The 26,992-nt window shown below is 44.2% G+C and overlaps 1 protein-coding gene across 1 annotated transcript; it reads right to left on the reverse strand.

Moving 5' to 3' along the window:
• Window positions 1-543: 543 nt before the first annotated feature.
• BAG3 (BAG cochaperone 3) lies at window positions 544-16,925 on the reverse strand. Its single transcript, XM_062496196.1, has 4 exons — window positions 16,755-16,925; window positions 5,379-5,720; window positions 3,423-3,803; window positions 544-1,827 (listed from the first exon to the last, which is right to left on the reverse strand). Exons 1-4 carry the CDS (start codon window positions 16,923-16,925, stop codon window positions 1,054-1,056), a joined length of 1,668 nt encoding a protein of 555 aa, XP_062352180.1. The 3' UTR covers window positions 544-1,053.
• Window positions 16,926-26,992: the final 10,067 nt, after the last annotated feature.

A 26,992-nucleotide genomic window follows, 5' to 3' on the forward strand; every position in this document is an offset into this window, starting at 1 on the left:
TCATTTTGCATGGATAGAGCTGAAAATGGTTTCTCTCCTTTGCTTAAGTGCAAATTGCTAATCTTTTTGAACAAAGCATCACTTAAAACTGTTCACAAAGTGAGATGAATCCTACTGACTCTATGAATACAAAATGTATTTCTAAATACAAAAAAAATACACTTCTGCATACAAAATTCCATAGCTGTTCATAGAAGAATAATGACTTTGCAGAAGAAGTTATGATCTGGAAACTTCTGTAAGACAACCACAGATCTCAATCTTTTAAACATATCTGTTAAACGGTGACTCCCAGGGTGAGGGGGGCAGAAATGCTCGGCCAAATTCCTTTCTCAATCCACAGATGTGACACAACAACATCATTAGAAGGGAGGACATGAATAGAGAAAGGCATGTTTTTGCCTTGATGAGAAAACAGCTGTCAGACTTCAACTATAATGCTGCACTAACAAATCTGTGTTCAGAAGAGTGTATTTAAAGCCAATCACTGCCTTTACAGTTTATAAAATCACAAGACTAAATTAGGCTTCCATATTATTTTATTTCCCTCTTAAAATATAGCATTGAAGTCCTGCACACATATAAATATCCCTACAGTTTCTTACACACTTTCTATCCATCATTAAAGTGCCCAACTGTGAACATTAAAAATAAAAACATAACTGTTAAGAGTGGCTATACTTGTAGGAGGACTGGTATTCTGACAATGCAGGCCACTGATTTTACAAAAATCACCTGCAAAAGAATACACCTTAAACAACACGCATCAATATTAACCCTGAAGTCATTTTTCTTTTCCATTCAGCTGATCTAAAAGCAATTAATGCACAGGGTTTATTTTTGAAACATGTCTTTTACATAGTGTAAGAATAAAGGATAAATGCATCACTTTCTTTCTAGCCCCCTCCTTTACCCACAAAGTGTTTACTGTGTCCCAAGCTGCTATGTTGATTAAAACCAGTTGAAAAGAGCTCCGGAAATGCATGCAACTTAAAATTCACTTAAACACACTTTAAGTTATAAAGTCTGAGAGATTTTAACTTCAGCACGTGGCTATGGTTCAGTTGGGTTATTGGATGTGTTTGTCGTGGTGGCGAGATTGGTAAACACTTCTTCCTTGGTTTCAGGCTGATGTCTTTCCATTTTGGTTTCCTCTTTCGCATTTTTATTACTGCTATCTCCCTTGCTCTTGACTACCACAGGTTCAATCTCCATGATTTCCTGTGGTGGCTTAGGCTCTGGCAAATTTGACTGAAGTCCATCAACTTGAACAGGTTCTGGGACATCTTCTGCTTTCTGTTCAAGTTTTTCCAAAATGGTCTGGACCTTCCTCACACCATCTCTCCTGGCCTGGCGCACATCTGCACGACCCTCAGGGTCCACTGAGTCTAGGGCTAGCAACTCCTTGGTCAAATACTCTTCAATCATCAAGTACTTTTTGTCAGTTTTCTTGCCTTCAAAGGAGTTGACTGCCTGCTCAAGCATTTGTACTTTCTCCAGAATTGCTTCTACTTTCAAAACACCAGGATGCTTTTGAGGTTCTCCTGCTTCCATCGTCTTCAGGGGCACTGCTTCTTCAGGAGGAGGCCTTTCCTGGGGGGGAGCAGCCTTAGCTGGGGAAGGAGCCTTTTTATCAGCTTTCTCTGCCATAGCTGGAGGCTTCTGGGGTGGTAGTTTAGGATCTAGTTCTTGGTGGGTGACCTGGATTGGGATATACGTGGAGGGTGCCTCTGTTTCGGGCGGTGGGGCTGCCTTGTTGTCAGGCTTCATTTCAGGAGGAGGGGCTGGTCTTGGTGGCTCCTGAGCTGGGACTTGTTGCTGAGAAACCTGGTGAGCAAGGCAAGTTTTGTGTTGAGACACAATGCTCCTTATTTCTCTCTAAAGAACAAGAAATCTAACATCTAATTTTCTGTACTCCTCACAGTGCAATTTCACAAACACTAGATGATTACTCTTCCCTGAGCATTGCTGAATTTTACCATTTTAAACTGAAGAATTGCACTGTGCTGAGCAGTTATTATCATCACCAATCACCTCTCAAACATTCTATTTCAACCCACCAAATACTGCCCATGCTCAATAAAATCAGCCTCATAAGCAGGTTTAAAAGACAGGACTTTTGAGCAAAGCCTTCACCTAACTTAAATCAGTAAGATTGCTTGCAGCTGACTAACCATCAAGATTTCATGCCCAGTTTCACTAATTAAGGGCTCAGCTTTCTTGAAAAGCCAACTACTTTGCTGCGTTTTAATCACATTTTGGGCTATTCTCATCCCATTCCTGTTTTCAGGACACTTTTTTTGTTAGTGCTTAATTTTAATCTTTAACCTATTTACATGCAGAGGTTACTGTGTCAATCTTATTACACTGTAGCGATTAGAGACTATCCTTGGGATTACTCCAGTTTTAAATAATCAGATCAGAAATCTCTTGAAATTGAGATTAGTTTTGAAATCTTGGCAGAAAACTGAAACTTATGAGATCTGCATTTTCTTCTCCCTGACACCCCCCCTTTACTTACTTGGGCACATACACAGTGATTTTGAAAAATAATAAATCCAGCTCTTATGGCTTTATATGGCTGGAGTAAAGTATTTTATTTATCTGTTTTATTTAAAAAAGTATGTAAATGGCCTGCACCAAAAAATCTGTTACTGCTTTACCTGTTAAACATAACATTTGATTAGGGAGTGGAAACTCTCACCCACAAAAATAAACTAGCACTGAACTAGAATATGCCATTAAGTCTTGAGTCTTCCTTATTTTGTCCTAACCTGTGTTTTCAAAACTATTAATTTAATTCTGCTCCTGTCATTTTTAATGTGAAAAATCCCTAGAGAGGAAATTAAGGCTTGTTTCTGTACATACCCTCTTCTATACACTCACAGTTGTCTAATTCCCAGTAGCCTTTTACTTGTAGTTTTAGTAAGAATTCTAACGTGGAAAAAAATGTTCAATAAGCAGCAGGTTCTGTGACCAAGAACATGCTTCAAATCAGAAGAATAAAGATGGATTTTGCTTATCCTCTTTCTTCATAGCAAAAATTACTTTGTGCATCTCATGCAATCCCCTAAATGTTTCTGAGACATCAGCAAAGTATATTTACATAGATGCCCCAAATCCCACAGACGTGGTTTTCTTCTCATAAACATAATGCAACATCAGTGACCTCAGTGTAATTACACCAAATTATACTCTGACAAGAGAAGATTAAATCGTGTGTTAAATCACATTTCAGTGATCCAGCACAGTCCTGACAGGTGGAAAGGCAACTTGCTGCTTATCTCAATCTTCCAGTCTGTTTAAATCTAGCAGTGGAGATTACTTTAGGTGCTTTCATGTATGTGTTAGTACAAGCTCATTTTCCAGCTCTAGCCACCCTCAGGTCCCTGGCAGGTGAATCGCTTCCCCATTCTACATACCTGGGGTCTGTCTACTACTGTCTGCACTCGGATGGGAGCTGGGGGCTGCATCTGGGTGCTCACCCTGGCCGGGGAACTCTCCCGACTAGAGGAGCCTCTCTGAGTCACTCTGAACGGAGACTGCGCTCGCGCCGCCTTGGGCTCCCTCTCCTCCGGCTGGATTTTGTGGAACACTGGCTGGTGGGCCTGGAACTCGCTCTGCTGAGCAGGGTAGTGGGTCTTCTGTGCCTGGTGGTAGGCTTGTGCAGGCTGGCGTGGCATATTTTCATGGATCACAGGGATTGGAATATAACCCCGAGGAAGTGTGTGGCTCCCTGCGTTGGGCCTGCCAGAGGTCTGAGGGGAAACTGTTGGAGGGTCAGATGCTCCAGGAGGTTGAGGCTGCCATGAAAACAAAAATCTATTATTAAATGTTAACCGCTCTGTGCTTACAATACTTTTCATTTCTAAAGAGAAAAGGGGGCAATCATCATAGAAACTGAACTTGTGTTTCCGGCATGCAAGGACTCCATTTCCCTGGATTTTTGGCCAAGAGCCTCGCTAGACAAACCACATAAGTTGTGAGAGCATCATTATAACAAGTAGGAACCTGAGCTACAGCATTCCCAGCCCTGAAATGAGCAGGGAGTGGATGCTCAGTCAGAATGTTTGCTGCTTTTGCATGGCTGTTCCTGTCTAAACCTGTTAAATTTGAGGTAAACTAAAGCTAAGCAAACAAATTATGTGCTGGAGACAAACCCAAACCCCTAAGAGCACACAACACTGACTTCTGATCCTGACCACACAAACAAATTTTGTATGTTGTGTTGTTTTAGTGCATATCATTAATTTGCTAATGCAGATATGGCTAATTCCCCTTTGCCCTCTCTCTTCTGTGAAAGGCCAGACCAGAGCTGCAAGAGGAGAGGGTAGGCAAGGCAGGAGAGAAGGGGAACAAGACCCCTCTTTTGGTGGTGATAAACTGCTCAGCTACCCATGAAACAGCAGGAACAGTGAATAAATAAATTATGGTTTGCATTACAGCACCCATCAGTGGCACTGCTGATGTGCAGCTGAAGAGTCACCAACACTCTGCAGACAAGGCAAAGCTGTCCAGAGTTGGGAGTAGGAAAAGCTGAGCCTCTTGTGCAGGTACTGCATGGACAGGTGTGGTTAGTCAAGACAGCTGAGAAACCTGCCAACAGGATCTTAATTACATTCTTCAAACTCCAAATGGGTTTCAGAGAGGATGCCACCACTGTTGAATTACAGACCTGATATGTTTTCAGCTTGGTGAAGGCTGAATTTCCTGCTCACCTTATTTTGAATAAGAATGAGGCTTATATTTCCATATATTACAAGAATGCCAATTTGCTAATTCTCTAGAGAGAGCAGGACAAAAATCCCACCTTCTGAAACACAAAACAAGCAGGGTGACTTTTTTCCAAAGAAGTTCATAGTCTAAAAGTATTTTCATGTGCCACTGAAGGACAAAAATACTTTACAATTCACTTTTAAATCTGTATATATGTAAATCCATTTTATACAACTGAAACTCGCAATTAGGAAGCAAAGCTCTTCTGAAGCAGCCTGGGTTGTTAGCTGACTGGACACTCGTCTCTCTCACTTTGTTCACCCAGTTTGACTCACGGTACAGAACACAAGAGGCTTGTCTGCATCCTCCACTTGTGGGGGAACCTGTACCAACCCTAAAACAACCCTCCCCTGCCACGGGGCCTGCTCAGCTCTGCATTTCTCTCTGCAGAATCATTCCAGAACAGAAGTGGGCGACGCTAGAAAAAAACCCATACATATGTATGCTGCCGTGACTGTGCACTTTCAGTCCTCTGGAAGCGTTGGGAAAACACAGTCCTGCGGCGAGTTGGGCCGTCCGAGGGCTGAGCTCCCCGTGTGACATTCAGGCCATAAACGCTGCAAAGACCACTGCAAGCAGAGCCCAGCGGCGCTGACGCTCACCTCGGGTCCATGCGTGGCCGGCGCCGCCGCAGCTGCCGGTGTCTGTCCACATTGTTTATCGGCCTCCGCCGGGCCCCTCGCCGGAGACTCGGGGCCACCATGGGCGCCCCTGAGGGGGGGCTGAGCCTGCCCCGGGGTGGGCACGGCCTCCGTCTTGTACCTCTGCAGCCCCGGCTGCGGGGAGGAGAAGCAGGGGTGCTGCTGCCGGCCGTCGATGCCCTCGTGGATGACAGGAATGGGGATGTAGCCCGCCCGGAGCTTGGGGTAGCCCACGTGTCCTTCTCGGGCCGCCGGCTGCTTGGGGCTGTCGTGAGATGGGCCATTTGCTGAGGACTGGCCCTCCTGCAAGTGAAAACAGCACAGAGCACGTGTTGGTAAGAGAAAGCTGCCCTAAAGGTCTGTCCTAAAAGCAGCATCATCTGTGTATGAGGAGCTCAGAGTCTCTCAGGCCTGTGCAGGGCAGCCAACAGCAGGTGCCAACACTTCAGGCAAGGGGCAGAAGCTTAAAAAAAAAAAAAAAATCTGTTTATGCATGGGGTTTTCACCCCACTTCTCATGAGCATTTACTGGTGCTTTGAAATACCTGCCTAGTTCCACCTGGATTTCCTATTTATCATGCATCACTAGCACTTAGCCACCAGCCCACCCTCTTCAGAGGGAACTCGTCCAATTCAAACAAGTACCGATGGGACCAAAAGATACTTCCTCAGCACGTCTCAGAACACATCTGTGCTACATCTGAAAAGACACTTGCAAGGAAGACTAATCCCAACAAAAGCACAAATTTTGTTGGTATCCTTCTTCCCAATGGCTATTTGAAGGGATACTGACACTGCACCCTAAAAATGTATTCACTTCCAGCTAAGGAGGATCTGATTCAGTAAATATTGCAGGAGAGGGAAGGGGAAGACAGGATAGCTTAACAAAGAAGAAAACACTGAAAAGCAAGATTGAAAAAATCCCTGTGTTGTCTAAGTATACTCACTGGACAATGTCAAAGCTCTGGCAAGGGTGGAAGTGGTTTGTACTAAGAGCCCTCACAAGTCCTCTAGTAACTTCTTCCTGCATCGGTCATTCTATTTTGAGACCCCACGAGGGCCAAGTTCCAGATGTATCTCTAAGTCAGATCATATAACAAGCACCTCTGTCATTCAGAGGGTAATGTCATTATTCAGTAAGAGGAGAATTTAATAACGGGACATATGGTGCAAGTGTTGGAAACCCTATTTTTAAAGAGGTGTTTAAGCTGCAAAAACATTTCATGTTGCTCCTGTACCCACTAACATACTAATTCATCAGGAATTCACTGCTTTACCAATCAGATTATCAGTTTTCTTCCTATATGATAGTATCACCTTAAAAAGTGATTTCTGAGAATTCCTCCTAGAAATAAAACCGCAGAGAAGAAACACTTGCTTGCATAAAAAAAAAAAACAAAGAAAACCAGAAAGGAACAAGTTCAAAGTCTGAGTCCCACCGTTCCATTGCGTTTTACTCATTAAAAAAAAAAATCCTCCACAAAGGAAGGACTCTAGAAGAGGCACAGAGGAGAGCCAGGCCTAGAAAGTTCGCAGAGAGAAGCCATCTGAAGTTGGCTTTCCCAGCCGCAGAACAAGGATGATCTCACGCCAACGTCTGCACCAGGATCCACGGATGAGTCACTGGAAATTCTCCCTACCAGGAAACCACGTTGCTCGGTTCCACACCGACTGTCCGGGGGTTTCCAGGACCTCTCACACCAACAGCACTCCTCTTCCACCTTCCACCAGCACGAGCCGGGCCCCACAGCTCTGCCAGCACTCAGAGGGACGCACTGTTATGTCAGCAAACTGCTTTTGCCGGAAAATAAATCTGAGGTGCGCTCAGCTGACAACAATGCGGGGCCGTGCCGCAGCCAGGCGTGTGTCGGAGCCGATGATTCCCAGCGGGAAGCGGCACCTCGGTGCTGCGCTGACTCCGGGCATTCTGCACACGCCAGCTGCTCGCACCGTCCCTGCCCGAAACCTGAGCAGCCACCCCACCTACAGCCACGGCTCCACCGCTATAAAAAGGAGATTCCCTCACTTCCAGCGGCTCTGCGGGAAGGGTTTAAGGAGCTGGGTGGGCCAGCAGCACCTACAGGTGCTCTTGCAGGAGAAGGCTGTCAGCCAAAGCTGCTCTGCTCCACCTGGGTGTATAGCACTGCCCGAAAGGAGTAGTTGTTTTAGGGTCTGCATTGTCTTTAATGGCTCCATTTGGGGATAAGACCTCCAGTTTTCTGGAGTAACCCACACTGATACATCATTCAACATGGATAGTGTCCCACTAACCCCATCCTCCATGAACCCCCCCAGAAGAGTCCAGCCGTGGGCTTCCCCTCCCTTGTTTTCATGCCCAGACCTGTGGGGCTGCCCTTGTTTTGAACCTTCTTAGCTATCTGAAAAATCTGCCACTGCAACTTAAGCCCTGCTAGAAGATACAAAAGAGGCAGCCCAAACCCAAAGCAAAAATCAGGTTGGGCTGCCTTTTCAAAGCATCCGGTTTATAAACTAAGTGAAGCTTCTGTCAATACTTTGAGGGGTTTTGTTTTATTATTTTCTATATTTTAGTAGACTATACTCCCATGATTTCTCACGTTCTTATGGCTTCAGACAACCCGTGCTGCTCCTGTGGAAAGTTCGTACTTCAAACTGGTCCTCTGTTGCAGGCTTTTTTCCCCTGTAGTCAAGTCTAACCACAACTGTGCATGCAGTCATACTGGAACAGCCCTCGGTTAAAGAACAAACACAGCGTCCTTGTTTTTTCCCACCATCAGTGGCTCCGAGGCACAGATCAGGTTTAGGAAGGGTGCTCTCATCACAATTGCACTTCCTGATCTACACTGTCCCCTTCAACACCTAACTAATACTTAACTCTACAAACAGTTGCCTACATTAGCCCCTTTGTATCACCACATCTTTAACATTCTTTCTCCCCTATTTCTTTTCTTCCCACTGCAATCACAGACATGGACAATCCCGGTATTCTGAAACTCCCATCACTGGGGAAATATACCACTAAGGAGGTCCTGGGTTCAGGGAGATGCTGCCAGCAGTTCAGGTCTCTAGTGAGAACCTGACACAGTAGCAAGTGCGTGCAGATCCCAATGTCCCTGTCCCCAGACTTCTGGCCAAAGCAGTTCTGTTTTGTGCAGGAGAGCCTGTGTTTCCAGCCTGGGCAAACAGGTTCCAGAAGAGACTTCAGGAAAAGCTCAGTTGTGCCTGGGGACAAATGGAATCAAGCTCTGGAAAACTCAACCCTACATTAAAGAAATTCACCAGATTCCCTCCTAATGCTTTAATTCCACAGCACAGCCAGCACAACAAAAAGTAGCCATTTTTTGGTTTTAATTGCCTTCTATCACATACATTTCCTGCTTGTTATATTAACAAACCTGTTACCCGGAAAAAGTCCAGAGCACACATTTAACTCCAACCTGCACAAAGAGAAATGACCAACAGATGAATGGCAGGTCTTAGTCCATCAACCCTTCCTGGTTTAAGTATAAAAAAACCAGGAACCCAAGTCAGGTTTCTGCATTAAAACAAATTGAAGCAACTTTCTCCTGCCCTCATCTAAGAAAACAAGAAGTTCCTTAAAATTGAGAGTAGCTAGAAGCAGCAAAGTATCAACTAATTTTCAGTAAGTACCAGGACTGAGCCATCAGCAATCCCAGCTGTGATCACACACTTAATTTACCTTGAAGAGAGAGAATACCTCAAAAGGAGAGAGCACAAAAATGCAAAAAAACCCAAAAAACCACAAAAACCTGCACAACAGTTCTAGTCAACACTTGAGGAACCCTGAAATTCCAAGCAACTGCAACCCGATGCAGCACTTCAGGAGGTGCTGAGCTAAGTCATCATGCAGGCAAATGAGAGGCTTGGCCCAGCTGCAAGAGGGCCAGTGGAGCTGTGCCTGAAGATCTGCTCGCAGCAGTGACTGCGCTCGCGCCTCTCCGGACGAGGATGAGCGTTTCTGTTGTGAGGCATCACCAGGATAAATAAAGGTGCAGCCAGCACGAGTTGTGCAACTGGAAAAAACACTTCATGCCCCCACATCCTACTGCTGGCTTCCCGTGGGAAGGGCATTGTCAGGACTGACACTAAAATCCTCCAACTTGCTCCCATTTTGAGTTCTGAAGCCATGAGCCACTGGAATGAAAAAAAAAAAAAAGCATGAGCAAAAGCACAACCTTGCACCAGGATTCCCAGTACAGCTGTTCTATCTGGAGTGGATAATGGATAACTCCTAGTGTGCCCCAAGTCTGCTCAAATGTTTTTCCAGACTCAAACACAGAAACCTGCAAATTCAGTCACTGCTGATGCCAGCAAATTGCCACTGGAGTTTTCCAGACAGCTCTACCATTCAGATTAAATTTATCAAAATATCCTGTATTTATGTTAAAAGACTTGAATAGTTCTATCAAATTCAGAATCTCCCTTTTGAGACTCCTTATATAATACAGTTTTCATTCCTCATAAAATAGTCTACAGAATGAAGTCTAAAAGCCTTCTTTGCTGCCATGGCATTATTTCATTTCTCTTAACCTATACAATGTTATTTGCAGTAGTCAAATCAGTCTCTAAAGCACCTAATTCACACATGTAGCACCCCTGTAGGTGCTGCAGAGTAACAGCGCAAGTATTTAAATTGTACCCGTTTTATAAATATCTAGCAAGGTAAAAACAACACTTACCAACACTGCCAAGAGATTAAACAACTTTTCTGTATGCAAACAAATGGTCCACTGACTCCAGCATCATTCTGAACTCCTAAGCTGATGCTATTGAGTACCATGCAAACAATTCTTCTGGTTGCTCAAATATACCAGTACATGACAAAATTTTACTTGAGAACACACCTTTCATAACTTTAAGCCCAAATCCTATATATTTAGGACAAAGGGACTAGCATGATTATGTTCCTTCACAATCGAATACAGCAATATAACCAAAATGAGTGACAATCCAAATTTTGTTTGCACACTTGCTCAAACCTGTATTTTATCAGAAATTGCCATGAATAACCAAAAAAAGCCAGTGGTAACCAGTAATCAAATTAAGAAAGAAATAACTATTCTATTTATTAGAGAAAATAGCAGTTTTGTCATAGAAAGGCAAAACTTTAACCACTGGAATTAGATTCCATATCGACTTGTACTTTCCTTCTGGCCAGACCTTCTTTCCTTGTCTGTTGCATAAATTACAAAAGTACTACACTAACTTTGCCACCTTAACATATCCCAAGTATTTCTAAGAGGTTCCTCAAGGGTGCTGTGTGTTAGACCATATTAATAGCACAACATCAGCATGAGCTGGGTTTTACCAACACTTCCCAGAGAACTACACGAGCTGGAAGGTACCCAGTGATTTACTCTCTGTGCTGACTCCAAACTTCTTACAGCCCTACCTCAGCTGCTGCAGACATTTGCATTCTCACCCTTTTACTCACAATTTGTGCTTAAATATATAGACTGAGCACATAGGCATTTGAGCAAGATATCATTAGCTAATGACTGAAGGAAACCATGAATAAGCTTAGTTGCATGAGGTGTCTCAGTAGAACTTGGTGTCAGTCGCATCATGTAACCCAATTACAGGCCAAGCAGCTTTTGATGTTCTACTTGCTGAATGCTGAGTTTTATTTCCCAACATACACATGTGTAGGCAAACAGGCCTTTTGTTCTCTCTTGTAATTATCAAGTTGTATTATACAAGCATCACATTAACATTTGCTCTAACCAATGCCATTAGAAATAAATAAACACTATTAAAAACTGAAGGAGAAAACTAATACTTAGCTTTTCAGAACAGAAAGCCTTACTGGAACAAATATGTTGGCTATCTTGCCAGATCAATCTTGTTGCAGGAACAAAACCTATCCTCTTTAAATCACTAGGAGGATTCTCTCTTCAGCTAAAACGCCTTGGCACAAACATGACAACACCTGCCCCCTGTGCCCATGAGTGGAAGTTGGCACTGAAAGCACCCATGGGCCAAACTGAACATGTCTGAGAAAGAAACAATGACTGCTCCGAGGAGCAGAGGGCTCTTAGAGAGCTGGGATCACCACCTACCCTGCCAGCTTTAGAGGAAGGAGTTAGAGAAAAGCCCTTCAGAGCACTAACACAAATGTCCTTGTCAAGGGTAATGAGAATGACATTTTATTCAGTTATTTCTGTTCACTGCCTCATTACCTAAGAAACAGGTGGTCAAACTGCCTTCCTATTAGTTATTACCCAGGAACCTGAAATACATCATGAAAGCACAAGCCTAAAAAGTAGCAAAACAATGCCTAATTAAAAAAATAAGCAGATAATGGTTGAAGAATAGGTTATAAATTTCAGTTTATAGTCAGTCTCCACATTTTCATCTAAAATCTCATTTTGTGCTCAGGAGTTGTCTGACTTCACTTCCTTAAGGAGCAATTTTCCACACTATAAAACACTTGCTACATTGCACCCCATTTATTAATTATAAGGCTTTGCCATCAGCCATAAAAAACCACGCTTTTGTGCTATCCAGCCCACTGGGTGATGTCAGACAAATCTCTTCCCTGCAACATGCCTCATTTTCCTGTCTATAAAACCAAGAAGGAAAAATAAAAATCAAACCAACAGCTTCTGCAACATATTTAAGATACAGCCTTTTTCTTTTTGCCTGTAATTAAGTAATTTGAAAATCTGTGTGAACAAGCCATTTCTCCTAACTTACATTTTACCTTTACATTGGCATGAATAGACCACAGGTTACCTATGGAGTGATACTGTCTGCACACCCCAAAGCATGCTGGACTGTTACCTGCCTTATCACAGTTCAAGTGGGAACAATTCTATTTTTGCCACATAGTCATGGAAAAGTCCTGCCTGTGCACACAAGTGTTAAAAATACAGTTCCTAGGTAAGAATGCTGCCACCTGGCACAAGCATTCTTCCTTTGTCCTTTAGATAAGCAGAACTCGGTGCCAGGAGTTACACAGAAGCCTGCAACACCTTCTATGCTTTTCCTCTTGCATTATCTCCAGCACCATTTCTTCATGTTCCTGTCTCTTATTTCCTATTGAATCCACCCCTTGTTTTCAGGTTAATTGATATGTCCATAAGTTAACTCCCTGCTTACCATGTTCTGTCTGGGGGGGGGGGGGGGGGGGGGGGCTTTAAATAACTACACCAAGCAGCTGCAGGGAATCTGGGCAAAGCCAGGACACAACCTTCCAAAAATCCCCTACCGACAGTTTTACCATCCCTGTCTATTAAGCCTTTTGTGTGCAGTACCTTTTAAATACAGTATCTAACTTATTAGCATGACAGAACGCACATCAGCATTAGGAATGTAAGAACACTGCATGAGGAAGAGACTTGAATTGTAACTAAGCTGACCTCACATTCCCTTCCCCTGAGGAGAACCACTACAAGAAGGACAACTTCAGAGAGGCTGTTCTGACCTCTCAATGCAATTTCTAATTTGGTCTACCAAGGATTTTTCAGTCAACTTGACCATGAGAAGTCAGCACTCAAAAATAAGCCTACTGCTAAAGAGATGTGTACTGAGTGACTTCACACTTATTTGAGGAAGCAGAGAGAAAAGAGATGCAACAGCCATGAAGGGAAAGGATGGAAACTTAGGTGTAGTCAGTTGTTCCCCAATGAAGCATCAGCAGCAGGGCGAGATGGCTTCTTCTTCCTTTTAGGCCTGTGCAATCATTGCTGCAGCCAATACTGATCATAGATCACTTTTATGGCTGCTCCCTGACTCGTGCCTGGCTGCTGCAGCTTTTATCTCAAACCCAAGGCACCAGTGAGCTATTGATCACTTCAGTATCCATCAGTGAAGCTCAGCACAGTCAATTCCTTTGGTTTATTTTTAGCTGCATTATTTCCCAGGGAATAATGTGGAAACAACACATAGAAGGGGCATTGATAAATACCTATACAAACCTTCTTTGTTTTCTTTATATATTTCTTTTATTTTTTCTTTTATTTTTATCAACACTTTGGGGAACACCAAGTCACCAATTTAATGTCATAAGACAATCCTGCAGGAAGCATGCAGAACTGTGATACCCTAAGTTAGCACAGAAAACAACTACAACAAAAATATAGGAAATGAGTAATTCTATTTAAAAAGTGACACTGCTAGTAAACACATTTTTTACTAGATGTATTACATCTTCACAGTATTGATTGTACCTTACTCCTTGAATGTCTTACTGTTAATTAATCAGTTCCTTGAAAGAAAATAATTACTCTACGAAGAAGCTTCATTAATAAATATTTTTCTGTCATTTGCAAGGTCATCCCTTATTCATCACAGGGACATGAGATTTTTTCCTCTCTCACATGAAGGGCTCTCCAGTTAATCCTTATGCCACAGTGATTTCTTACATGTAAGAGAAACAAACATGCAGAACAACACCCATCCTTCATGTGGGTAAAAAAAAAAAAAAAAAAAAAAAAAAAAAGCCAGACTGAATGAGGAAATAGGAGAGAGCCATCTGAATTCACAGATGCACTTAAAATACAAAGTTAAATGCAAAACCAAGGTCTGGTTTCACTGCTTTAAAATGGCTTTGTCATGGGTTAAAATTTCAGAAGAGCCACTTCAACTTTTACCTGATTATGTATCTGGCACAGATTACTGCAGACAGCACGGCTACACTGATGTTAAGCCTTGGGTAAGTGAGAAGACCAAGATCAAGCACTTGGGAACAACAGGACTTCATTATGACACTGTCTCAGCTATATTCTTGCCTGGCTAGAAAAGCTCAGTTAGCCCCAGATCTGTGCTCCAGCCATTGTCCACTGACAGTGTAACAGCTCACTTCAGTGCCTAATCTTTTCAGAAAAGAGCAAACATTCACAGATAGAATATTGGTGGATATGGTACAAGACCACCTCAAAGGTGGTAAAAAAATTGCTAATTTCACTGTCAGATTTCAGCAAAAGCAATGCAGTGAGAGTCAGCACAAGTTTGATCCTTGTATAATCATCCTTGAAAAGGTGCATGAAGTCTGACACATGCAGCCAGCTTGTGTGATTCTCAGCTCACTTCTAAAAGCCCCCAGTTCTCATTTGAGCTAGGCTGAGAATTAAGGAAATCAGAAAGCTCTCCCCATCAAATCTCTTTTTTTGCTTTCATTTGTGATTATGTACTTCCTACCTGCTTAGGTATTAGCAGAAGTCTGGTGCCCTCAAAAATTTTTGCAGGATTTGAAATTCGATGTCAGTGGGTAATTTGCCTTCTTTGGCATTGCCTAAGAGAATACTTAGGAAAATATTTTCCTTGGGCCTGATTCTAAGATTCTTTTGCTAAGTAGTACCTGTCCTTGTGAAATACTCTGGTACTCAACAAACTGATGACTTCAGCAGCTGTCCACAAATTCCAGCGCACACATTTAACTCAGGGCTCTGATAAATGGCTCTGTGAGAGCAGTTACACACAACTCCTGCCACCATAAACTGGAGGACTTTTTTAGATAGAAACTCCCAAAAATATCAACAGTTCATCTCTAGAGGCATTTCTCTGTCTCCTAGTTAAGAAATTCAAAGCACATTCCTGCTTACAGCCAGGAGTAACAGATTTTCCTGTTTAGAAAACTGTATCCCACAAAAGCTGATGCAGCTTTTTGTACCTGTGAGAGCCCTTGCAATTGGCAGAAGAGTCACTTTTCATCACCACAGATTTCACATGAAAGAGGGGGAAAAATTTGTTTTGTTTCAGGCACCCACTCAAGCAGAGGGCTGATCCATCAGACAACTTCCAACTCTCCTCACACAATTACTGAAAGCAGCTTGACTCTGACTGTTCTGCTAAATGAGTTAGTCTCAAGTGGTATTCCTGGAACAAAAGCCTTTGAGTAAACAGCACGCTTTTCTTGTCAAGTACATTCTATGGTTATAAAAAAACACATTATTTTTAATTTTACTACCATAACAGCCAGTGTTAGCAGGTGCTGCCAAAAAGGAGAGAAAATGCTTTTTTCCTATGCTAGTCTCAATATTCTTATTATCAAGTTACATTTTTCTAAGACCTCTGTGTATTATTACTAGAATTTATTAATAGAAAAAAAACGAACTAGCACGTAAAGAGTTGCAACAGGGATTAATAAGTGATAGAGAAGTACATCCCTTCCTTTTCAAGACCAGCTGCTCTCACACCGAGCTTTCAGTCACGGTCTGCACTCACAAACCGGGCAATTACTATTTTAAGAAACGGTAAGTTCATAAAATAATTAACACTTCTTGAGCGCTTCGCTCCTCACGTTGTACGTAAGGCAAGGGGAGAAAAACTTCCAACAGAGGTCGGGTGCAGCCGCATTCCGCAAACAGCGACCGCTTCCCCGCAGCCCCATCCCTGCCGCGCCCCCCCGGCTCACCGGGGCTCCCCCAGCCCCATCCCTGCCGCGCCCCCCCCGGCTCACCGGGGCTCCCCCAGCCCCATCCCTGCCGCGCCCCCCCCGGCTCACCGGGGCTCCCCCAGCCCCATCCCTGCCGCGCCCCCCCGGCTCACCGGGGCTCCCCCAGCCCCATCCCTGCCGCGCCCCCCCCCGGCTCCGTCCCGCTGCTCCCCGGCGGCCGCCGGTCCCGGGCTCCGGTCCAGCCCCGCGGAGCTCCGTGCCCGGGTCGTGCCCGAGCCCCCGGCCGGGAGGGACACCCCGGGAGCACAGGGGAGTCGGAGAGCTCGGCGCACCCGGGGTTACGCGATGTTCCGAGCAGAGACCCCCGAGGGAATCGCTTTGCTTTCCCACCAGGCAAATCCTACTTGGCTCAAGTTTCCAGCACTTTCTGGCCGCAGCCGCCGCGCTGTTGGGTCAGAAGGCTGTGTTCCCCCAGGAACGGGCTGTATTCCCCAAAAGCCGGAGAACCTGAGCCGAAAGAGTCACTCCTCAGGGCCCCGGCAGAACCCCGGCCGCTCTCCCCTTCCATGGACATATTTGGACTGGGATGCGGCTTTTCCCCGAGCGTGCTTCGGAGCTAACCCGGAGCGGCAGCTGCCGGCAGAGTTTGGGACCAGGGAAAAGAAAACGGGGAAAGAAAATAAAAGTCGGAGTCCCAGCCAGATCTCTCCGTTTGTTTTTTAAAAGGCATCCAACGCTCGGGCAGGTCACAGCTGGAAAATAAATCAGGTTCACCTCTCCCCTGGCAAGCCGGGTGGACTTAACCAACTTTAAATAAACATTACAGGGCCGAGGTATCAAATGATTGAATGCACAAAAAAGGGACCGCAGTGCGTCAGAGACAAAAGGCAGCTCCTGCCCTCACCGCATCGCCACGCACGGGGGGGGGAGGGGAGCGCGGTCCCCAACCCCCCCTCGCCCCGCCGGGACCCCCGGCCCGGGCACCCCCGCCCGCCCTACCTGCGGCGCCGCCCGCAGGCGCGGGTCGCTCCAGGTCGTGGTGCGGCTGTTGTGATCCACGAAGAAGGGCCAGCCGGTCTGCGGGTCGATCTTGATCTCCCAGCCGGGGGGTAGCGGCTCGGCGCTGCCCTCCATCTGCGGCGGCGGCGGGGTCTGAGCGGCGGCGCTCATGGCGGGGCAGTGCCGGGGGGGCCGCGCCCGCCGCTTTATCCGCCGCGGGCCGGGGGCGGGGGCGCGGGGCTGGAACTGTCTGGAAACGGCAGGGGAGGGACGAGGGGCGGGACGCGGAGGAGGAGGAGGAGGAGGGCTGGGGACGGCCGAGGAGCCGCCGGCTGGAAACTTCTGGCTGTGTCCGGCGTGGCTCGGCGTGACCCCTGGGGTACCGGGAAGGGCTCGCCGGGAATGCCTCGGGAGCCGCGGGCGTCCCCGGGATGGTGTGGCCGGCTCTGCGTGCGGGGCTGCTCGCCACCAGCCGGGGCTGCCCTCCTGCTCCTGCCGGTCCTGAGCCCGTCCTTGGGGAGCCTCCGGCACTCTCGCAAGGCAGCTCCGATCCACTGCCCCGTGCAGAGAGCCAAAGATCGAAGCTCCTCCCCAAAACGCCCTGCCCCGTGACTGATAATTAGAGGTTGTAGTTAATCAACAACAAAAATAATGCTTCTCAAATGAGGGTATGAGCAGGCGTTGTTATTCAGATTCCGCTGGCTTAAACTTTCTCAGCGCTTTGCGAATGCGTGCCTCGGTCCTCAGTTTCACTTCGAAATACACCTGAAAGTAAAGAGGGTGTCTGTGAGGTTTAAATCAGTGGCTTTCTCATGGGTGCTCTATCAGCACGCCATGCACTCAGCGAGTTTGGTTTGAGGTAACTGTGCTTCACAATTACACCACTTGCAGTCATCTGACAGTCACAGGAGCAGCCGCAGATGCCTGTTGTTAGACTCTAAGTAGAAGAGTGAATGCACAGTGTCCCTCAAACGCAGAAGTTACCTTTTGCAAAGCTATTTGCTTAGAAGAATTCAAGGTATGAGTCCCTCGGAGGTAGATGCTTAGTACTGGAGTATGTCTAATTTCAAAAAGCCCCCTGCCTCTTCACACTCTTGAGCACAGGCAGGATCTCCTCCTGCTTGAGCCAGGATCAAGGATCTCCTGATTCTGCTTGCCACTGATAGTCATTCATATTTTGACAGGGATTTTGTTTATCACACTGACAAACCAAACAACTGCTGACACTTGCTTCATCATTCCTGCAGCTCTTCCATCCTGTCCCTTGCTGTCAGAACCACATTGCCCCGTCACACACCCATTTTTCTGTCGCCACTGTGGTGTGCCCTTGACTCCTAAGAATTGTAAATGGATAAATATTTTTCCCCAGGGCATTTACTTACTTACTTGCCTGTGTTGCCATCACCTTTTCTGGCTCACCTATTTTCTAAGCAATAAATCCCAAACTTTGCTCATCTCACATTAGTCCTGGACTGTGGTGCCTGTCGCTGGCCATGTTTCCTACCTCTGCTGCCTCTCATGCTCTCTGGTATAAAACCTCTGCTCAGCCTCATCAATGTCAGCACTAGCCTCAAAAGCTGTAATATCAGCGATTTATTCTGTTTCCAATCTGCAGAGGAATTTCACTCTCAATTTTGCAACAGAAAGGCAAACTTAGACCATATGTTCCCCGTAGCATATGCCAGAGTCTCTTCCAAATCAACAAAAGCAGCTGATTCAGACACAGGGGACACAGATGTTAAAAAGGTCCTGCAGGAAAATTACTCTAGTAAGTTGAGGAAGGGATACAGATGGGGTTTGTAGCTGAGAGAATGTAAACAAAGGCACAAATAATGGGGCTTTTTTTTTTATTTTACTGCAGCTGGCAGCGGACCATACACTCAGCAGGGCTAATGAATAAGGTCAGCAAGTAGGTGAAAAATTCATTAAAGGATATTTCAAAGGGATATCTAACTTAAGTTAGATATTTGTGTGGGGGCATACCCTGCTAAGAAACAGAGAGGACTGCATTTCACAGAAATTTTCATGGGCTAGTGATTCAAGATTCACTTGAACTGCTGGAGGGTCGACAAGCATCCAGCTGGAAAGAGAACAGTCTGGGCTGACAAGGAAAAGCCTTTCAGTGATTGAATTTAGTTGGCAAGACATCATGTTTTTTCTGTTAATTAAATTGTTTTTCCTGACAGGTAGGATTTCACCTGGTTTCCTGTGCAAGTGAAAGCACTGCCAGCCAGGCAGGTTGCACAGGATATCTGTACAGGGATGCACTGTTTGTTCTCTGGTGCTCAGGTGTCACTGGGCCATAGCTGTGACCCTGAGGCTATGTGACTTCTAGTTCATATCGTCATTAGCCATCCTTCAGATCAAAATGATTTATGAAAATGTTCGTGTAGGGAATACTGCCAAGCAAAAATCTTGGCTTCAGGAAAATCTGTTATTAAGATAAGTGAGTGTCTGTAGTGTCTGGCTTATCTCAGATGAAACTCCAGGCCCAAGGTCTATATGTTCTATTCCAAAAGGGAAAACGCTCAAGAAAGATTTGCTACTTCTCATGTTCTTCTTTTGTAAGGGCAAACACAGCATTCCTGATTTGTCCAGGTTCCTGTCTGCACAGTGCCTCACACACCCAGGAGTACCCAACTAAACATTTGCTCCAGGGTGTTCCACTACAGCTAGAAACAGTGTAATTGTAGTTATCCAGAGCTGATACACTCTACAGAGTCTTCCATGTTTCCTTATCTTGAGCATGCAGAGCTCCCTCCCAGCTGCACAGCAGCTCTAGCTCAGGTTGTAATGGACAACGCTGTTGCAATGGAATTGTTATTCACTGTATTAATCAAGGAGATATCTTTGGTGTCTCAGGAAACATCTTGCAGTGAGATCTAAATCCCATTTCTACCTTCTGAGTGCCTGCAGCACTTACGCAGGTCACCTGAGCAGAAAAGGCTCTGTAAAGCAGGACTGGGAGTTCTCCAATGTCTGTTCTGGATGGGGTATTGCAGAGAGCTGTCACTGATGAGCCGGGTGAGTGACGTGTCTGGCACGTGTCGAGTGCTGTGTTCCGAAGCAGGCTCCAGTCCAAGTTCTCTGCTGGATGCATTTGAGTCATACGAACACTCTTAATAAATCCAAAAAACACTTTCTCAATCCAAATCTCAAAATCAATCTCAAATCCAGCAAAGAGTTTCTCAATCTTCAGATTCAAGAGACATGATGAATTTGACCTGCATGATTTCCACCACCTGATGTTTCATCCAGAGTATCACTGAATAGCCCAGGTCTTCATTGATTTTAATTTGAATGTCCTGCTCCAGGTGTATGAACCATTTCAGCTAAAAGCAAACAGAACTCACCTATGAATTACTATAACCAGAGCTATACAGATGTTTGTCTTCATGCTTTGCTCAAAATCATGGAGCTGTTTGTTGGGCCACTGATAAGAATGGGGCCTGCCTTTCAGAAAATTAAAGATGCAAAGTGATTGATATTCTTGTACTAATCTGCCACTTATGCTACAGACCACTTCAGACTTCATTTCCAGTGTTTGGTACACAATTTAGTGTAACTGATGGTGAAGTGAAGAGCAGAAGTAGGTGTATGAAGCCATCCACAAATGGTCTGATCTCACTCTGACTGCTGCATGGTGCAGACATTGCTTGGCTCTTAGAGCTTGATCATGCCATCTGCTTATTGGAGTCACAGTAACTGGCATGTCATTTGATAGATGAATATATTTCCTATGAACTTTAATAGAAAATTCAAAATATTAATAAGAAATTAGAGTACTAATTGTACTGTTTAAATGGAGAGAAGCTTTTTAAATGTACAAGTTGCAGTCACATTGCAAGCTGGGCTAAAAGCTTGCACGCTAAAGCTGGGCATTCACAAAGCATGTATTCAGATTTCAAAATTTCAGATTTTTTGAAAAAGATTGCAGGAGATAATTTCAGCACAATTTTTACTTTATTTTCCCATTTTGTTTCCACTTGGAATTCAATTTGTCATAAATCAGGGAGCAAATCTGGTTGTGAACACAGCAAAACCAGCTTTAATTTCTGTTACCCCTATGCAGCAAAAGCAAAATTCAATTCCAAATGTAGGCAGCAGAAGACAACTTGAATGTTTAGAGCTACTCACTCTATTAATATGTCATGAGTGGCATATGTAAGGTAAATTAATATTTCCAAAATAGGCATTATTGGCAGCTCTTTCCCTGTTCTTCCAGTGTCAGTCAGACACTGTGGAAACAGCTCTTTGATTTAGGGGTGTCTGGGCCTACCCAGGGAGCAGAATTTTGTCTTCCTTAGAGATCAGGATGATGAAGGAGAGTCAGTGTGAGCCGGTGCTTTAATTGCCACTGTGGCCAGAGCCCATTAGAATTGAGAGGCTCCCACCTAGTGGATAATCTGCCCTGCTGTACTCCAGGCTGCCACGGTCCAAATGTGCTTTGGAACATCTAAGTTATTTTTCCAAAGTTTGCTGGCAAATCTTGGTCCAAAAGAGAATCGTTTCCAGACCTGAGGGTGCCCAATAGCAGGCACAGTGCAGAGTTTGGAAAAAACAACTGGAAAGGGAGTTTAAAAACTCTCTTTCATGAGCAATTCGATCGTTTTATGAGCAGAATGTGGCAAATGGGGAGGCAGAAGTATTTTTCCAGTTTCTGGGGGTACTGCAGCTAATTTAAATATATTGGTGCTCTGCCCCTAATCATCCCTTCCAAGTATTTTTACTCCCTTGAATCGAAGAAGCAGATGCAGAGCTGATAGCATCTCTGACTCTCTCCCTGGCACAGCGGAGTCTCAAAGGAGGCAACAGACTGAAAAGAAAGAAACAAACGCATGTCCTTTATTCTCTGCTCCTTTTGGCTCTCCTTGGAGCAGTGTCTGCCTGGGAATTGAGCTTTGGAAGTGCTAGCATTTCCCAGCCATACAAAGAGCTCTTTGGGTCTGTGCCAGGAATGCAACCCCTTTACTACTTAGGAGTGCAGTTGGCTGCCCAAGGCTGGCTCGCTGATAAGAGCAGTGACAAGGGTTGAAAGAAGCATTAGTGCCTCCTCTCCTTTGTCCTGGAGCTGTTTCCTGCTGAGCTCTCACCCCAGGCCCCCTCCAAAGATATCCCACAGCTGCAGTGCCATTATTGCTGTTTGCCTACCTAGGAAATCCATCATGCAGGACAGCTGGATCAGCAGGATGGGCAGATGTAGGGAAGGGTTTCTGGACAGTGTTACTCCTCAGTGGATCAGCTATCTGATCCATGGAGGCATTTATATGTCCACTCAGTGCTGCAAACAAGTCGGGAAAACTGAAAACTAGAAGTAAAACCAGAAAACTAAAACTCTTTGGTGGCACAGAACCCACATGTTCCTTTAATGGGGAGTATCACTGTGCCTCTGCTGAAATTTGAACCAGCCAAGAAGTCAGCACAAATCTTCACTTGCACAATAACCTTCAGGAGATGGAGTTATAAACAAAAACATGCTTGCAGGTATCCTTATACAAAAGTGAGTTTTGCCATGGTGAATTTTAATACAGTCTTCAGCAGTAAAGAAATCCAAGTGGAAAATCTTAGTCTGCATACTTCTGATAAAAACAAAACAGCCAGAGGAGGCATTTATAAAATGCTACTTATTATAATAATTTTCCTCTAATTTCCTTGCTAACAGAGTTGAGTAAAAATCCCATCTCTAGCAGTGCATCTGTCTGGTGTTCAGGGCATGGTTTATGTTGGATTGGATGGCTCAGGGGCTCCTGCAGCAGGGCCACAGAGTGGAAAACCTGCAGGTCAAAATGAACTGCCATTAACTTCCTTCTTAAATTAGAAATGAAAACTGTAATTTGCAGCTCCTGATCCCATTTTATCTTCTGCTATCCTTGCTCGAGGGTCAGAGGTAGGGAAGAGGAGCAGGAAACTGGGGACTCCAGCTCCAGGGGCTGTCACAACTGCATCTCCAGAGACTCAGAGGAAGACAAACCTGGATAATGCATAAAACCTGGAGTTCAGAGCAGCTGTAGGGAAACTTTCCAAATTTAATCAGTTTTCTGAAACAGAAGATTAGGTGATGCTTATCTGTGTTTACAGAACTGCAATTTTTGTCTGTAGTAGTGAAAAGGATTTTTTTCAATTTTTGGCTGATTTTACCCAGAACAAAGCTGTTTTCCTTTCCCACTGTTTATATTTCTGAATAGTCCAGGGCACTGGAAAACTAGATATTTGTTTCTAAGTGCATATTGCAAATTTTCTCATATCTTTCTGAAGTCTCATATTTTATTTTATTTTCTTTTTTGGCTGAACATCATCTATTCTGTGGTTTAAATATCAACTCTATTAGAAAAAAAAAAAAAAACAGATTGTGCAAAACACAAAACCAGTGGATCTGATTTCCAGAGGGTTATACTGGCATGGAAAGATCCTTGCTAAGCTTTGGGACAGCACAGCCCTCCTTGTGTTCCATGGTGCTGGGAATGTGGCCTGGCAGTTAACTGGAGCAGATCACTTCCACTCTTCAGCACATCCTGTGTTGCCAAAATAGTCTGCCTTGCAAGGTGAGAGAGCCAGAGCAGTTTGACAAGCAGCAGAGTGCTGCCCTGGTTTCTTCTTCCATCCCACAGAAGCCTTTGGAGATCGCTTAATTATAAGCAATCTTCACTGAGAAGGAAAAAATCTTGACTTTTTATGCCCTTGTGTAGAAAAATTAAAATATCATCCCAGAATAATCCCATTCTTAGGGCAGGTGCTGGATTGTGGTTCAAGTCTTGTGGTTCTTACCCAGATTGGAGCCTCTAACCTTTATTTCTGGCTGCCCAGTTCAGCTCTGCACCACAAGATCACTGCATGTGGGTGTTTTTGTCTTTTGTCTGAGAATTTTATTGGTTCCATATCTGTGTTTCCTGAATTACATCCTGCATTAGATGCAATTTTTTGTTTTGAGGATTCTGCTTTAAGCCTTTACCCTCTGCTGCTTTAATCAACAGGAGTAGAGCCCAGTTGTGGGACTGAAGTTCTCTGTGTATCACCATGGATTTTTAGCTCCACATCTTCACTGGGAGCAATGCCAAATCTGAACACCCCGGAAGAACTTGCAAGAGAGGGAACTGAGCAATATCAAGCAGGCAGCAAGACTCAGCAGAGCAAGAAACAGATTAAAAGAAAGAATCTTGCATGACTGAGCCCTTGTACTGAACACACAGCGTGGGATGCTGTGATCTAATAGTGTCTAGACAACAATATCCTCCATAACTTTCTTTCCTCTCTAACACAAATACAGCCAGAAGTTTCCCAAAAGAAAACACATGAAGAGAATTTCAGGTTGAAGGTTTACAGCCTCACTAGTCAAAGTATGTCCAGGTGACTTTTGCACAGAATCCCCACTCTGCTTTTACAATACATATTTATCTGTCCCCATGGTTCCCCTTTTTGCTCGTTCCAGGGCTAAACTCTTAGAAAAAAAATCTTTGTAAGAGATTGTGCATTCATAATATGGTGCATTTATGTGTCAGTAAATTCTGTTGTAATGTATAATCAACAAGAGCGTTCTTGTTCAAAGATGTTGAGTGATTACAAAGGATGCATAATGGACAGAAATACATTTTAAGAACAAATAGGTGTGGAATAATATCTCTTTTGGTTCTGAGCACTCAAAGACATGCATAGTTCTGCTTCATGGGTTTGGTATAACAAACTCTTAAGCTGCAAGGGTCAAAGTTTGAGGTAATTGGGATAAGCAGATGTCTCCTGCTAAGATGTCCAGGGAGTCACATTCTCTTGGAATATTTTTCTTCAGTTTCACAACAGAAATAAAGATGCTGGCTTTTTGAAGCAGCTCCAGTTAAGACAGAGGTGGTACAGCCTCCGAAGTTTCTTTTTGTGAACCTCAGGAAAGCAACACTGCATCAATTTGTTTGTGCATTTAACTCCCTGATTTTGCCAGACATATTTTGCTGCTGTTGGCTCTCTTGGATCCCATCCAGTGTTTTTTCAGAGTTTTTAGACCATGATCAAATAAGAGCAGTGTGAAATAACAGAAAGTTTTCTTGTATTTTAGAATACAAGTGTGTTTTCTTGCTGCAAACAAGGAAGCTGGCAGATGACAAATTCTGGATGGCATTTGAGCTAAACTTCCAGTAGACTGGCAGCGCCTTTATGTTTATTTTTGGTGGAATGACCTTTCCATGTGTAAAGGCTCTAGATGCTTCCTGATTAAGTTATACTTCCACATGAGAAACTTTCACCTCAGAGGAATTAGGTGAAATTTTAAAATTTTTAATAAAAACAGTATTCCCCTGAAACATAAAGCTGTAATGAAATTAGCTTTTTTTATTTTTTTTTCTTTTCTTTTTTGGGAAGAGTTGATGGGCTTGATGAACCGTGAAAAAACAGAAATGAGTCTTCTAGTTTTGGCCTACAGGTAAGATTTCCTTCCTCTTAGTAAAAGGTAACTGACATCAAAATTAAGTATTTTGATGTCAAATTTTGTATTTTGATATAATTTTGACATCAAAATGAGTATTTTGATGCAGGAGACTGATCCTTTTTCATGTTTTCTCATTTTTAGAAGTTTTAGTTATTTGACAATTCCTTTTCTGTTTACTTATGAATTATTATTTAATTAGTTTACTTTGCTCATCTCCCATCCTGACCTAGGTCTGGTTTCCTTCCTGTTTGCTGTGAGGGAAGAGCTTTGGCTGTGTCTGTACTACAAAATTCAAGTACCTCAGACTATTAGCCTTGTCTCCTTGTAAATGTCAACCTTCCAGCTAAGCCAGGTAAAACTAAGTACATTCCACTTAGATGAAGCATTAGGTTTCGGAGGGAGAATAAACATATAAATAACCAAAGAAATCAAGTGCAAAGCATGTTTTTAGGACTTAGTTCAAGTTCAGGCTGGTTGTATTCCATAGTTCTGTGCTACTTCTCAGTTAGCTCACAGGAATCAGACCAGTCTGACCAAGGGCTGGATAGCAGTTGTGAGGAGACCTCCAAATTTTGCCCCAGGTATTTCTGTTACACACCTGAAAGTGTCCATATTTGAAGAGTTATTTTAAGTCTCACCGCACCTGCTGTTCTTCAGAAGGATAATTTGATCTGTAAAGAAAGAAAAAAAATCAAAGTAATTACATTTAAAACAGGCTGGATATCAAGACTAACCCTCTTGTTATTGAAGTAAAGACGATGAGGAGCAAGAAAAAATTGTATTTAAATCTAGTTTCCTTCTGCCTGCTTCCCATCAGGGCTCTGCCCTCAGTGTCCCACATCTTACAGGGTCTCTGCTGCTCTGTGTCATGCTGGGTGAGAACAACTGCTCAAAGATCCACTCCCAGATTCCTCCCCTCCTGCTCCAAACCTTCCTCCTCCCTTCTGAGAAAGCAGCAGTGTCAGAGGCAGCACTGGCTTCTGCCTCCCAGGGCATCCCTGCTCCTAATTCCACATTGCCCTCCTGGGGCGGCTTGTGCTATCTCCCAGGTGGACCTACAGTATCCCGAGGTAAGGATTAAGAACTCAAACTTCTCTTGTGTCTTCTCTTGTGGGTTCTGCTGGGAAAAAAAATAAAAAGTGCTTTTAGAGCTGAGGTGAAGACCAGTCAGCAAACCATCTCTACAAGATTTCACTGCCACAGCAGAGTTGCCAGACTTGGAATTAAGAATAAGGTGTGCAAGCTACCAATTTCCAGTAGATAAGCTGCTCTGACAAAAACATAAATCAAGAGACAAGTCCATAACAATTCCTTTGCTGGAGTGAATACTCAGAGAAAACTGTAATGTTGTTGTAGCATCTGGGCATCTCCCTGAGCTCAGCCATCCAGCCAGATTTTTGCCCACCAAACAGAGCCCCTGTCCAAGCCACGGACAGCCAATTCCTCCACAAGGATGCCGTGGAAAATGGTGTTAAACACTTTACTGAAGTCCAGATAGACACATCCACAGCCTTCCCTCATCCACCAGGTGTGTCTCCCTGTCACAGAAGGAGATCAGATTGGTCAAGCAGGTTTTGCCTTTTCCTAAACTCACGTTGGCTGGGTCTGATCCCCCCATTAACAAATCTCAACAGAGGTACTTGTTAATGGGAAAACTGCTGCACAGTGGAGTTTTTTTTTCCCAGAGAATTTCTCCTGGGATCAGTGCTATCCAACACTCTGAATACTGCAAATCTTAAACTCAGCAGAACAACTTCACTCTCAGTACACACTTGGACAAGACTCAATGTCTAACTGCTTTATGAAGGGCTTCACTCCTTGGATGTTG

The sequence above is a fragment of the Cinclus cinclus genome, chromosome 7 (genome assembly GCF_963662255.1).
Source record: "Cinclus cinclus chromosome 7, bCinCin1.1, whole genome shotgun sequence".
Lineage (NCBI taxonomy): Eukaryota > Metazoa > Chordata > Aves > Passeriformes > Cinclidae > Cinclus > Cinclus cinclus.